The 15,053-nt window shown below is 51.8% G+C and overlaps 1 protein-coding gene across 5 annotated transcripts in view; it reads right to left on the bottom strand.

Annotated features, from left to right (window-relative positions):
* Positions 1-15,053, bottom strand: part of GRIK3 (glutamate ionotropic receptor kainate type subunit 3) — a 123,802-nt gene that overhangs the window by 32,271 nt on the left and 76,478 nt on the right. For all 5 annotated transcript variants that reach the window (XM_064471527.1, XM_064471530.1, XM_064471531.1 and 2 more), the window contains exons 6-9: positions 13,606-13,779; positions 10,906-11,049; positions 7,476-7,583; positions 3,587-3,700 (exon numbers count right to left, since the gene is read on the bottom strand). In XM_064471527.1, the coding sequence (XP_064327597.1) occupies positions 3,587-3,700; positions 7,476-7,583; positions 10,906-11,049; positions 13,606-13,779 (540 nt within the window). The remainder of the gene's footprint in view (positions 1-3,586; positions 3,701-7,475; positions 7,584-10,905; positions 11,050-13,605; positions 13,780-15,053) is intronic.

Here is a 15,053-nt window from a genome sequence, read left to right as displayed (position 1 = left end):
CTTGCCCACGGGGTGGCCAGGGACGGGAGGGCGCACGTTTTGCTCTGGTGAGCGAGCCGTGTTGCTGGAGTCCCTGCGGTGTTGCACGGGGACGGGGGGCTTGAATTCACAGGAGGGAAGGTCTGGAGTCCCGGTTAGAGGACTACCGAGCTGCCCTGTCTGGTGGAGCGCAGGCGCCCTGCCTCGGCTGCGTACGCCGAGGAGGGGGTTCAGGACCCAGAGCCGGGCTGCGCCAGCCTGGAGGTTGGTGGCTCTCGTCTCCCAGTACAGCCTGTCGGCATCCCCCCTGCCATGGGAGACCTCTGCCACCCCCGGGCTGGAGGTGCCTGCTCGGGGTAGGGGTAGGGGTAGGGAGGGGACGAGAGAGCACGTGAAGCTCCATTTGCAGAGTTATAAAGCAAAACTGATACCATCACGCCAACAGAGTTTAGCTTGGCACGCGCAGCTCAGTTAAATCCTGCCCTCCCCGGCCTCCTCCTCAGCTTTCTTCTCTGGAATTAGCACTTTGTTTGTGGATCAGCTGAATCTATGGATCTTGATATAAATACACCGGCTCCAGAGCAGCCATAAAGCACTATTAATTTTGGGAAGCGCTGTAGGGATTACATACATATTTAACAGCCGAAGCACTGAACATTAGGACGCCACTCGCTTCAGTAATGTATCTCCAGGTCTCAAACATTTCCTAGGGGGTAATTCTGAACTCTGTGAACCACTTATTCACGGACTATTTCACAATTTATTACTGAAAATGGCCAGACATCCAATTCGCAAGCTCTCTCAGTTTGCTAATCGATTTCTCAGTGAAGGTGCCCTCAATTTCATAACTTCACAGGTCCCATATTGCTTGGGGAGAGCGGCGCTGGCTGCTGGGGTAATATTTCTCTTCCAACAAGTCACTGCAATATGAGCAAAGAGGAAAAAATAACCTTTCATGCTTTTCCTTTTAAAGGTTCCTCCTACGGCTTTTCTACAATCATTTACACCAGTGCAAAAGTATAAAGGGGTGTTACAAATGCAAATAAAATTTAGGGTTGTGGTTTACTTTTTAGAATCCAGTATATGAAAATGTAATTATTGCAGAGCTCGGGTCTAAGCACCTTTCTTCCTCCTGCAGGCAAGGGAATTGCAGGACAGCTGTGGTTTCGAGGTAGGTACCCCGTGGCACGTGTGCGGGCCCAAGGAATGGCGCAATTAGCAGTTATGGATATCACCCTTGTACATTATGTAATTTGTACCTGCTCACGGAGCATGAGATGAAAATGCTGCCTGCAAAAAGCATGTCAAAGGCAGATGGCCGACAGGTCTCCTGCTGGCTCCATCGATTCGCGTTACGCCGTGGCCTTAGAGGTACAGCGATTATTGCACCCTAGACACAGACCTTTCCACAACTCTGGCCACGTGTCTTGCCCCTGACAAGATGCATCTTTTCTGGTTTCCCCCAGTCCTGTCCATACAGCTTCACCGATATTCCAGTCCTCAGCTTATCTGCTGTCCCTCGGCTTCAGCCGCGGCCGGGTGCTCCTCCAGCTCCCGGCGAGGCAGCTCTGCTGCCGTCCCTCCAGCCTCCTCCCCAGTGCTACAGCACAGGAACCTCCCCACCTGTAGCTAAAGGGGGGGGAAGAGGAGTCATTATATAACTTCTGGTGGGTTTTATCCAGCAGCAATATGGGTTGAGCAGTTCCCTGAGAGCTGAGCCTGAGCCTCCACCTGGGAGTGACTTGATGTGACGTGTTGTTCATGTTGCCCTAAAAATCTGCATCTCCGTGCAGAGGTACTGGCAGCGCTTCAGGTTACCTTGCTAAAATGAACTGAACCTGGCATGGCAGGCCTCTCCGTTTGGCCTGTTAGAAAACCACTGCCTAAATTTCTGCTTTCTGAACGCACCAAGGATGCTTAAATGCAAAAGGGCGGGAGCGGGGGGAGAAGCAAACTGTGTGTGGTGCCTGAGTGCCCGCACACTGCTGCAAGGGTCTCAGCAGCAGCAGTCTTAAAATCTGATGCATGTTGAATTGCTCGAGTGCCTTTTGCTCTGTCGTTTCCCTACTCCTTCTGTGGTAACTCCTGATCTGATGGTTCATTTCAATAACTGTAGCCAGTGGGGAACCGTTGCTGCCAATCCTGCTCATGTGTATGGCACAGGAACACCGGTCCCCCGCCTGCACCACCCATGGCGGTCTCACGGGGCTGGCACAGTAGAAAACTTTTGGACTGGGAAGGGAAGGAACTTTTCTGGTCTCCCCCGCATGCTGGGACACAGCAGCGGTGTGTTACTGAGCGTAGTCAATGGGCTGAGCCTGAACCTGACTCTTGGAGAGAGGGACTTGAATGAAAATGTTTAATTGGAACAAATATTGTGTGATGAATGGGAAGTTCGTTAGAAGGGGCAGCTAATTGCCAAGGAAGGCTGCAGCAGCATCTGTATTTGGCTCACATTCTACTTGCTTCCATTCTGCTAACCTCTTGCAGGGTGATAAAAAACCTTTGGTTCCAGCCCTTCTTCTGCCCTGGACCAAGTGCTTCCTTTCTCTCTTCTCCTCTGGGCACTTCCCTGGTCCCATTCCTCCTACAATACAGAACCCCCTCTGTCAGGTCACGTCCTTTTGAGAAGGCACGGACGTCACGAGGGATCACACTGCTCTGGACTGGGGAATGCATCCCTACCTGGCTCTTTACCACCTGTACCTTTATGCTTCCTGAAAATTAGGAACACAAAAGGGCCAGAAAATTTCCATAGGCAAAGCCCTAATTCAGGCCCAATTGTGTGGAGGCTGTGCAAGGGCTGATGGCTTTTGTTGCTTCCTTGTGGCGTGCCATGAGCCTGTGCTGTGTAATACAGCCGTATAGAAAGCAATGCCACTAGTCATAATTCATTAGATAGTAAATAAAAATTCATCCTGATCCGATGCCTGCTGTCAAATCCAATAGCAAATGTGAGAACAAAATGCAGCGCGACAGTTGGAAGCAGAGGAGACCTGTTAAGCAGCCATGGTTTGCTGGATAATGGCATTACTCTTAGCTAGTTTATCAAATATGTACTTAAGAGGGGGAAAGAAACACGATTGTTCCAGCTAAGCCAGGGTCTCTGGTTGTTCTTAGCATTTTCTTCTGGAACAAGAATGCTCCTATCCGAGGTAGGCGGTGCAGCCATCACAGCACCCGCCGCTGCCTGCCCGGGCACTGCTGGGAAATGGGCGACCCGCAGCTTTCCGGAGCTCGGCATGCGCAAGCCTCCCGCACCCCCCACCATGCAAGGGGACACGGGGGACCTGGCCGGGCAGCTGGGGCGGAGGAGCTCAGCCGGGGTGAGCAGCGGCCTCCAGGGCACGGGGAACCCACACGGTCCCCGCTGGCCCACACCAGCCCCGCCGTCGCCGTGTGTTGGCCGGGGCGGTGGCACCGGAGGATGCTGCAGGTCACCTCGGTGCCCTGCTGAGCCCAGCCCGCACGCGGGGGCTCCCTCTGCCCTTGCTCGGCTTTCCAGAGGGACTAGCAGATCTGTACTGGGGTGCTGTGAATTTTCAGAGGCACCAGATATCCCTGAGATTTGTGGGAGGAGGAAAAAGATAGGCTTGCAATTTCCTACCAGGACAGTGGTGACGATTAGAGATCTGTTGCTCAGTGAGTCCGTGACGTTAGGCCCTCGTCCTTTGGAAATTTCTGTGATGTTCAGGCCATCAGAAGGGCTCCACGCTCCAACCTGAAACAAAGGAACGCATGAACACCCAGCTTACCTTCCTCCCTTGCTCACAGCATCCTACTGGCCTGGAGAATGGACCTGGCTTCTTTCATCTACACTAAACACAAGCAAAGCTGAAATTATCATCTTGTATCACGTAAATGGATCTGGATTAACCCTTGAGCTGCAGGTCACTCCAGCGGCACGTGTACAATAAGCAACCCTTACGCTGCCCGCTGAGGCAGGTGCATGAAGGAAGACCATGATTTCTGGAATTTAGGGGCTGAATGAACCATTTGCAAAGCTACTGTGTAGAGCAAACCGTCAGACCATGCTGAAGAGTCAATTCTGGGCAACGATAAAGCAGAACGGAAGAAAACAAATACAAATGTGAGGCCATTTTCTTTCTTTTTTACCTCCCCACCAATTTGCTTTGGCAGGGAAAATTAAAAACGACTTGACCAGCTCTGTAAATCCCTGGTGGGGTCCATTCCTGTCCTCTGTGCTGTGGCAAACTAGGCGGATGTTTCCAACAGGCCCCCTTGGGAGGGCCCTGGTCACCCCTTCAGGGAAGGTCTCGGTCCCGGTAGCAAACCTGGAGGAGGGAATGGCAGCCGACCTGCGCGGGTGCAGGCACACATGGCTGCGCTTCTCATCAATTTGAGGTGCTCTGTTTTTTTCAAGCTGTCAATTTTAATAAATTATTAGACTTTGAAGAAGCCTATTGATGCAGAAATAGCAAAACATGTCTCTATTTAAGAAAAGTAATCTGGGCAACTGTAAGCCTGTTAGCCTGATCTCCGCGGTGCAGGGGGGGCTTTAGGACAAATATTGAAGGCAGGACTGGCTGAAGGGCTCTGACGGTGAGATAAAATGTGAGGGAAGCTGGAGGAATATGGGATTGCTGCCAAGAGATGGAGCAGGGTGGCTGTATAGCCAGCCTGACAGTGAGAAAAAACAAATCCCCGCATGGAAATGGGAACAGAACAGTCCATCTGTAGGGTCAAACTGTGAGATGGGACTCAGAAAGAAACCAAAGGCCAACAGCTCAAACCCACCAGGGAGCCAGGAACTTCCAATATTTTATTTATCGCTATTTTTAAGATTCTTCAGCCTCTTCGGCAGTCCAAGGAGAGAACTTGGTTTTCCTGCATCCCCAGAAAGAGACTTTGTAATGAGCAATGCTGCCTGGCAAAAAAACGTCATAAATTCTAGAAGAGTTTCCATGAGCTTTATGAAAGGCTCTAAATATTTCAGGCAAAACCTAAGCAATCCCCCATATCTCCCTTGATCGCACAACAGCTGCAACGTCAAAAGATTGTTACTGTGCATGGGAGAAGAGAAGCAAGCCTAAGAGGCCCTGCTAGCAGTGCTGCAGACTCAGTTAACTACGCCTTGCTAAGTTTTCTTTAAGAAAATTAAATACGTGGCACTTAAGACTGAATTAATCAGTTTAAAATATTTAAAAAGGAAAGAAAAAGGAAAAAGTGCATTAAGAGAATTGTTCAAGTCAGATAGTCAAACTACATGTAATTAGGTTTAGTTAATATTCCTGTAGCCCTGGAACATCCAGGAGGTGCAAGGATTAGGAGTTCAATCCTAAAGCTCAACAAACGTAAGCTATTATACATAATGCACAATCCGTGTGGGATTTGTTTGTAGTTTGGCGTTTTGTTATTTCAGATTAACTATTGACAAAAACCTAGCTTCAACAGAGATTTGACATCGATACTTTAAAACCCCTCCAGAGTTGACAAAAAAGCTTTAAAAAAATAATAGTGGGAACTGTGAAATCTCTGAATTGTTGGAGACAAAACTTGAGCGGCTGTACAGAGTCTGCCTCGAGGTTTGGCGGCTTCCTACGGGCTTTGTGTGACACACAATGGTAATAAATACAGCTGGTGCCAGCTATTCTGCGGTACACCTGAGGAGTATTAGTCTGACAGATAGATCTTGCGGCTGTACTTAAACATTTAGATTCACATGGTATCCAAATACCCTCACATTTGTCTATTATTCTGCCGGCGCGGCTCTCCAGCAGTCCGTCAGTGCCACTGCACTCGAAGAAAAGACGTCTTGGTTTTTTGGTTTAGACTCTAAACAAAATATTTTCTATAAAAAGAAGGCAAGCTACAAAGACCATCTCCTGCTCTGTTCTTGTGAGGGGTTGGCGTCTTCCCCTGCTCCTCTCCTGCCTCCTTCCCGCCCGGGCTCGGCTGAAGGCAGCTGAGACTGAAGGTCACTGGGTTTATTTGAAGTGTTTTCTTTATTCTGTATTTGACACCAAAAAATACCCACTAGGAAAGTGCTGTGGTGACCTTGAGAGTTTTTATACGTAGCAAAGAACTACTGCTGTGGTGCGAAAGCATAGCAACAATTTATTTCAAAGCGAAGGAAGAACAAACTGTAAAAACGGGGGATGGGGAAGTCAAGCTGTCTGGTCCCGGGGAGCTTCACCGCGCAGGATCCGTCCCCTCCCATCGGGGGGGTTGATCAAACTGCTGCCTCCCGCCTCCGGGGGCTGCCTACCTGCACCGTTTGATTAATTCCCCAGCCTTAACTGGAAAAGTCATCTGTGCACGTCGGGCCGCTTGCTGCATGGTTAATTGAAAACTGTCCCTCTCGCTCCCGGCCGCCACCTCCCGCGGGAGCAGAACCTGTCGCCGTGCCCGAAGGTTATGGGAGGCGGCGCTCCTCCCTGGCTGCCATGGGCACCTTGCGCGTGCCGAAAAGCAGGCTCTGCTCTGGAAAGGGATTTGCTGCCTAGGAGCCAGCCTGCGCCTGGAAACCTGCGAGACACCTTTGGCAGAAGAGGGGCTCGGAATTGCTCGCAGAAGGGCTCAGGCCCCGGGAGCCTCGTGGCCCCACACGCCGTTATTTGGAGCCTGATTAGAGCGCGGCCGCTGGGCATTGCTCCCTGCCGGTGTCAGCTGTCCGCTGCGCAGTGCTATCTTCACTTCAGGCCACTCGCTGCTCCCTTTTGCCTTAAACCAACTGATCTCACCTTGAAACCCATGTTCTAGGAGCTTTAATGCTTCGCACATTGCCTCTTCATTTTTTTTTCTTTAAGTAATTGAAGAAAAGGGAATGAAATCCCCATGTACACCTGGGAATCAGATTTGCACATCAGCATCGTATTTCTGTGCCCAGAGATTTGCATTAATTAGGAGGATCTGAGGCTGCAGCCTTTGTGCCGCGTCTCTTCTGGGTGGCCGGACAAACACGGCCACTGAAGGAGACCCCTCCAGCCAGCCAGGGAAAAACGCACCTTCCTTTTTTTATTATTGTCTCTTAGATAACGCAGAGAAGAAATAAGCAAAAATACACACGCATCCTCCCCCAAAATCTAGTCTGTAATAAGCTGTGCCATTTCCGAGCCTTAGGCAATTTTCATTGTGGGAAATCACACCGAGATGATGCTTTCAAGAGCTGTTGCCTCCTCAGGGAAAAATCATTTTGTGAACAAGCCCAGCAAGATGGGGGTGGGACAGGCTTTATTCCTTCCACCTTTGGCCTGGGCAAAAATGGCTGCTCAGAAAGTTTCTTCTGCTTCCACTATCCCAGGAAAATGCCACAAGCACTTCTGCAGCTAGTAACTGTAATCCCACGCACTCGCTTCGGGGCTAGTGACTCATGGATGAGGCGTGGAAAAGGATCTGAGAAATCCCGCAAGGTAAATATCCTTTCATATTAAAACCAGAAATCATGGAAACAATACAACCACCAACCATTTTCTCTCTTGCCTGAGTATCAGAGTTAGACTAAGCCATATGCAGATAAGACAAACCCTGCCTACCTTTTCGAGACCGTCTTCTTTGAGGCTGATGATGTCCAAATCGAAATCTGTCCGTAAACCGCTAGTTTTATTAAAGACAATTCGTCCTGTTAATCCCTCCCATTGGGCCTGTGGAAGGGAGGAAAAGTAGCAGGGTCGTTACTTGGTATCATAAATAATCTTTTGCCCTTCGCTGTGTGTTTTTTTTAATTATACTGGTTCTTTTTCCCAAAGAGCGTGATTAATTAATCATCACCTCTGTCACTGGTCAGACTGCAGACAGAGCTGTAGATTTTCTTAACTCTCTGGCAGTCCTCACTACCATTTTTGTTCGCACCTTTTGTGTTCACCAGCTGTTGCAGGACATGATGACTCAGTAGAAAACTGCTTACATTTATCATGGCATCCTTGCGTGCTGCATTTATCCTTGTAGTACTGATAAATGCCGGCTGCAGGGAGCCTGGGTTTGGGACAACTCCAGTCAAGCTCATAAATAATCCTTTTTTGCAGGAACCTGCCGATGGTTCCAAGGTAGGTGGAAGCTAAAAAATCCTGAACACTTCCCTCCTTCCTTTCAGATGGCAAGTGGAGCCGAAGAGGCGAAGGGCTTGTCCATGCTAGCAGGCTATGTTGTTGTGAAATGGGCCTGGGAATCTGGTGGGCGCGTTGCTGCGTCGGTGCCCCGGTTCAGTTTTGGCATTGCAAGCATGGGGCAGGTGCCCAAAGGGACCGGGGAAGCTCCCTTCCTGGAGATCATCGATGTTTGGCTGGACGAGGTCCTGCACAGCCTCGTTCGGCTTGGGAGCCAGTCCTGCCCTGAGCAGGAGCTTGGGGTAAAGATGGCCAGATCAGTTTCAAATAAAATTATGCTGTTTCTGTTCTGCTGTACGCTTTGCAGCACCACCAGAATTAGTCTTGCTGATTTAGGAGGTGAGAGAGCCCCAGATATCAGGCGCTACCTGAATGAGCAGAGCCGGTGTAAGGGACAGCGCGGGGTAAGATGCCGGCTCTGCCCGGGGACAGTGCTCGGACGTGCTAGAAGCGTCTGTCCCGAGGAGGGTGCTCCCGTAGGAGTGCGGGGTGCTGACATGGTTTACTGCTTTGTAATCGCATCTCCCCAGCGGAGAGCTGGGACTCGGGCTCCCCTGAGCAGTTCAGCGCACGCTCCTCGCTGATGAATGTATTTCCTTTATGGGCGGGAGAGCTTGAAATATCCCAGTGTGATGAAGGTGGCATAATATATTCTCAGGGGGGAATGACTGACATATTTCTCAGTAAATACGCTCCTCTGGCTCTTACTCATTAATTCCTGAGGAGTAATGACAGCCTCCTCCCAGCTCGCCGCCCTCGAGTTTTGGGGCAGGCGGTGCTCACTTTGCTCATTTGGGAGTGCAGGTGGTTTGCCTGTGGGACGCGCAGCCTGCAGAGCCCTCCGGGAGCCTGGGAAAACACCGACTGTTTAATGTACCCAACTGGAGCAAACACAGCTCTGTGCTGAGCCCTGCTCCTCCTGCGGGGCTGGAGCGAGAGCACCGACGGGCTGCACGGCTCCTGGGGCCGGGCTCGGGGTGCACAGCGTCGCCGCAGCCCCCGACGGGCTCTGGTCCTGCTGCTGTCGGCCCTGTCTCTGCAGGCAAACTCCAAGCACCGTCGTCCTGGGCTCAGGGCAGGCGGTGGCTGCAGAGCAGCCTGTCCCCTCGCCTCATGTCCCCACGCTTGGCCCTGTCCTGCTTCCCGGGGAGCCCCGATGGCACACGGGGTGAGGGTGGCCTCTCCGGGGCTGGCGGGGCCACCATCCCAGCCCCTCTGCACCTGAGCTAGTAGGAACAAACAGGGCTTCACCCCGGGAGTGACGACGCTGCAGCCATCGGGTGCAGTCGGGGCCACGCGCGCAAAGAGCGAGCGGTGCCGGTGTCTGTGGGGAGCCCAGGGCCGAGGGAGCGGGTGCCTGTGGCGAGGCATCCCTCTGCGCGCCACTTTTCCCTACAGGAGTTTGGAGGGAGCAATTACTGTGTGCTCTGATTGCAATGGGGAGGAAGCTTATCCCTGCAACGAGCTGACGCGGTGCCAGGAAGGGAAACAACAGGCAGGCACTGGAGTGTGAGGCTCAGGGTAATTTGCAGAAGGAGCCAACCAAACAAATTATTTACACTCTCTTTTGGCAGCCAGCTGGAGCGGCTTTCTGCAGAAGGGAACAAAACGCGAAAAAGGAGAGAGAGAGAGGCAGAGAGAGGAGAGATACCATCTTTAGTGCCTATTAAGAAAAAAGTTCATTCTTTTTCTGCAATGGGAATCACTCTTTTCTCCTCCCCTACGCCTGTGCACACCACGCAGCTCGGGGCGCACCGGGGTGGGCGCGCTCTCACTGCACTCGGGTGCCTGTGTTCAGGGTCTGCCGGGGTCTGTAGGTGATACGGAGCACAAGCCATAGTAACAATTGACAACATACTTCTAGTCTTTTCTGTTCAAAAGCTCCAGGGGATTTTACACTTAGCCGTTTAAATGTGGCTCAATCATGTATCCCATACTGCAGCCAGTTTTGTAACTTCCCACACGAAGAGCCACAGGCACAGAAATTTAAAAGGGCCTTAGGGTAAGTAAGGGGTTTTTATCGCAACGACATATCTGTTAGGGTTTGCAGTATCTCCCTGCAGCTCTGTCTTTATTTTTTTCTCATGTGAGGGTCCCTTTCTGCAGCCAGAGCAAAACCCGGGGTGCGAGTGCAGGGGTGTGTGGTCGGGGGCTCTTTTGGGAGGGCTGGCCACCTCTTGCACTCCCTTGGTGAGCTCAGTGCTCATGAACACCTGTGCTTTGAGTCTGTTTGCATGCTTAAGCCAGATGCAAACAAACAATTATGTGGGCTGAACAGAGAGAAATCATAATGACTGAAAACAGAGAGGGAACGAAGCTGCCTCCTCGCTCCCCTGGCTCCCTGCTTGCTAAATCCACCGCTCTGCCAAAGCCGTTCATCAGCACACAGGCAGAGACGCACGGCGCTGCCAGCTTTGCCGCTGGGATTTAGCTGCACTGACTGCCCTTTGTGGACCCCAAGCAAATGTTCCTGTAAAAGGCAAATGGCTATTGCTCTGCTAAGAAACGGCCTTGGAGAGGGAGTGGTCCAGCTGCTCTTGCGGCAAGAAGAGGCCAGGGCAAGTCTCAGTGACAGCATGGGCGATTTCAGCTTGTTCTGGATGCTTTGGCGTGGCCTCACGGATGTCATTTTGAAGGCAAAGACAGGATTTTTCCTCTCTGGGTGCGCTCAGCAGCCTGGTGTATGTCTGTGCTTCCATCCGGTTGTACCTGCCCAGGCGAGGGGATTCTTTATAATCCTACACCTGCCAAGCCTCTCTGCCGCATGCCTCCGTACCTGCGCGCCGAGCAGCTGCGCTGCTCCTGCCGGGGGAGTTCTGCGTTAGTGGGAAGCAATTGTGGCTGCAAAGCATGCTTTTACCTCTTTTATAAAATTCATGAAGCGGCCACCGAACCTCCAGGCTTTGTGCCGATGGCACTGCAGGGAGTTCACGGTCATCTGAGGGGCGCGCTGGTAGCAGACGGAGACCACGTGCACTGCGTCGTATAACAGGGCAGCGTCTGTCTGAAGTAAAGGGGAACAGCGTTTGTGTTGATAGTGGTGCCAGAGCAAGGAAGCACTCAGACAGCAAAGCGGCAGGGGACCTGTAACGTGGCGCAGGAGAAGCTGCAAGGCCCCCCCTCTGAGCTACCCCTGTCCAACACCCGGCAGACCCGAGGGTTTCTCAGTCCTGGTCCGCTGCCAACCACCCCACCTCTGGGTGTCTAACCCCGCAGACAGTGCTCTGAGGGCAGGCCTGGGCTCTCGGGAGGTTCGCTGGGCTCTCGAGATTGCCGTAAATGTGTGTGCGTTAACGCGGGACCTGGATAACCCTCCAGGCTGACCTGTCATGCAAAACACGTCCTCAAAGCACGTAACTCTGCACATGACAAGGCCTCACAAACACGTTTTTCTGTTAGATGGCTCTTTAGACTAAAAGATCATAGTTCTGTCTTAAAACCAGAGATTGTGAAAATGTCATTTGTCTGTGTGCGTCTATTCTGGTTATTTCTAGCTCATTTACTACTGTATTGTCAAACAAGGAAGCTGCTAGTTTCTAAATATAGAAGTTAGTAATAGAATTTTCTTATTTACTCTGTTTTATCTGAGTTTAAAAAAAAAAACAACCTGTATGAGAGCATATTATCCACACTATTTCATACATGGGGAAATAAGAAACAGAGATGTTAAATGGCTTGTCTCTGGGCACAGAATTTTCCAAAATGACCCAAACTGCCACTGAAATCAGGACCTCACAGATTCGGAACATCTTCCCGCATTTCAGTGATTTGAACCAGGGAGAACTTTTTTCTTCCATATAATGTGATGGTTTTAGATTCAACTTGAGCTGCCCCATCTCACCTCCAAACACTGATCAAGAGAATTGGATTTATTTTTCACTCCGATGTGGTAAGACCTCCTAGTGAAAATACATTATTTGCTGGCTTCATAAAGCTACAAACAGATGTGAGTGTAGCAGCAGCGTAATAAAACACAATAAAACAAAATAATACAGCAAACAACTGGGCAAATATCTAACAGGACGTGGCCATGGATAAAATCCTCCAATGCTGGCAGCCGTCCCTGTGACCTTCCCTTCCCACGGCACCCGAGCATGAAGAGCAGGCACCTCACCTGCGTCCCGAGGGCTTGCATTTACAGCAGCGGGGACGGGTTGTGGAAGTTTGGGGCTGGGGGAGAGGGGGTACAAGGATATGTCCAAGCAATTTCATGGTGAATTACATGCTGTAGTGCCCAGCTGAGGTCAGGGCCCCGCTGGTGTAGACACCAGACAAACCCAGGTAGAAGGCAGGATGCCCTCTGAAGAAGCGAACAGGCGAGGTCAGGAGAGGAGCCGGTGGCGGCGGGGGGAACCCAGTGCCGGAGCCGGCCGTGAGATGCTGCAGTTGGGGGCAACGCTGCAGAGAAGTAGGAGGCTAAAGGACAATAGTGGGGCTTTCCTCTAAGAAACAAAGAGAACAGGAGGGATATGAGGAGCCATTTCAAGGTGAAAGTCTGGGAGGCTTTGCCACTTTTGGGGTTGGTTCTGGCAGATCTAAAGGGACGGGGAAGGAAGGAGCCGGTCAGCAATTACGGAGGTCGGAGACAGCCTCGCAGGGAAGACAGATGGGCGAGCAGGTGCTGCACCTTCCCAGCAGTAACTCAGCAGAGCAGAGCTGCCATCAGACCCTAAAAGGAGTCATCAAAGCTGCAGCAAAGCCCTTCTCTCTGGGCATAGCTTTGGCTCTTTCTCCCTGCATCAATCTCAGGAATTGCCTGGCTCAGATGAGCCGCGTGCTGTGCTCCCAGCCCCTGGGAGCTGGGTGTTTGGCTGCTCTCGGGGCCTGCCCGGGGAGATGACGGCAGTGGGAGCCCGGCAAGCCCCTGTGGGACAGGCCCTGGCTACCCGGCTTGTCCGGTGGGACAGGAGCGTTTCTGCTCCCCAGCACTGCTCCCTGGGCTGAGCACAGGGACTTGCAAGGCCACCGTCCTGCCCTGAGCTGGAACAGGACTTGTGGAGGGCAACCGAAGAGAGAGGATGCCCTGTCCTGCCTGCTCCGGGATTTGGGGCACTCACAGCCCGTCCCTTTCCAGGTCAGCGAGCACTCGCTGCAGCTGCACATCAGAAACCCTTCTGCATCTGAACGGGGTACGATATCCAGGTGATTGCAGCTCCCTCTCTTGTTCCCACATGAAATAGCCAGGGCACTTCCCCACCATGCTCAGCCCTTTCTGCAACTGAAAGCTTTGAATTTTGCTGGTCTGGGGGGCAGCTTTTTACTGGCAAGAAGCGGGGGAGGGAAGGAGCACAGGCTTTCGAATCTGTCGGCAGTTGGGCCTGCAAAAGGACAGTGTTACTGAGCAGTGGGCTGCCGGGGATTCACCAGCCGAACTTGCTGCGGTTGAGGGAGGGTTATTAAAAACGGCAGGTAGCTACCTGGGGGAAGATACCTGGGATGAGCTGTTGCTAGTACAAGAACCGGTAGCTATAACATTAGGCCGTAACAAGCGTTCCCGCCCTCCCTACCGCTCTGGTCTGCTTCCCAGACTTCAGCCGTGCTTTGTTTAAACCTCTCCTACCATCATCACGCCATCGAGCAGCCCCAGCTCTGCCTTGGGCGCTGACTGCAGCCGCTCCATGGACCACTTCTCGATGATGGAGGACACGTGCGGGTTCTCCACGTTGAGGATCCGGAAGCCGGTCAGGTTCACTCCAGAGTAGCGGTATGGTTCTAGGTCTAATGCATAAAGATCCTTAAAAGAGAGAAACTAGTTTAAACATTTTGTTTACCTTTGTTTTGTTTGTCTTTTCTGCGTCGGATCATGTCTGTGTTTGAAGTGAGAAGGCAGAGCCCACAGAAGGTGGGAGGTAGGACGATGCCCGCAGGGATTTGGTGGATTGTACTGTCTGTTGCCAGCAGTCACTACTTACAGAAAGACAGGGCTCGTAGGTGTTAGTGGAATTAGGGTGTCATATGTGCAGGTTCACCCACACGCAGCAGAGGGAAACTCCTGCCAAAGAGCTCACTGTCTGCATAAAAGAGGGAAGTGAATTGTGGGGAGAAAACCAGAATCGCTATCTGTAACCGTGAAAAAAGAGGCTTGCAACCGAGGGCGAGGGCACAAGGCAGAGGTCCTGTACCCGAAGCTCCTTGGGGCCTCTCTGCAGAGGATTTGCTGTGAGTGCTGAAGCCCACAGGGCACTGCAGATGACAAAGTAACTCTGAATGCAGAATGCCAATTTGCAGACGGCTATCAAAGAGGAACTAAGACGCATTTCTTGACATTATGACCAGCCTACACAGTCTGCAAATGAATGAGAATGCCCTTTATATGATTTAAAAAAGCCACAGCCAGGCAGTCCTCAGCTCTGCTGGCAGCCAGCCCATGAGCATCACTTGGCAGGCAGCGAGAGAGGGGCATTTGGAGGCCTCTGCAATGCACTCCTTCAGCGCATCTCTTGGCTCTGCCACACGCCTAAATATTAACTTCAGCTCAGGGATTAACATCCATGCTCAGTAACTAGTCTGAGTAGTCTGGGGTTAGGCAACGTGGCAAGAACGTACCTCAGCTGATCTGCTCGGCAAACACCCAGGGCCGCCGACCCGAGGGAGGCGAGGGCAGCCTGGGTGACGGCGCCGAGCAAGGGGGATCATGAATGCACGTGGTGGAGAATGGCAGCCTGGAGGGGGACTCGTTAATGGGAATCATTTGTTGGATGGGACTTATTTAATCAGAGTTTATCCTGAATGGTTTTGGCAAGTGTTCAATGGTAGTAAAAATGTGGGGAGGCGGAGAGACAAGACCACCATGTTCTGTGGTAGAGTGGGGGGTGAATATGGGAACGATGTTCATTGCTCTCACAAGGGATTATAAAAAATAGTTTAAATATGGTATGAGATTACGTGGCTGTGCCGGTCTGTGTAATGCGGCTGTACTGGAGGGCACAGCCGTGCTGTGGCTTCACCCAGACACAGTGTCTGTCAGCAGCGGGCTCTGTTCTGCCCACGGGGGAGCTGGAAAAGCAC

The sequence above is a fragment of the Phalacrocorax carbo genome, chromosome 22 (genome assembly GCF_963921805.1).
Source record: "Phalacrocorax carbo chromosome 22, bPhaCar2.1, whole genome shotgun sequence".
NCBI classification, from domain to species: Eukaryota; Metazoa; Chordata; class Aves; order Suliformes; family Phalacrocoracidae; genus Phalacrocorax; species Phalacrocorax carbo.
This window is presented reverse-complemented; position numbering and strand designations above follow the sequence as displayed.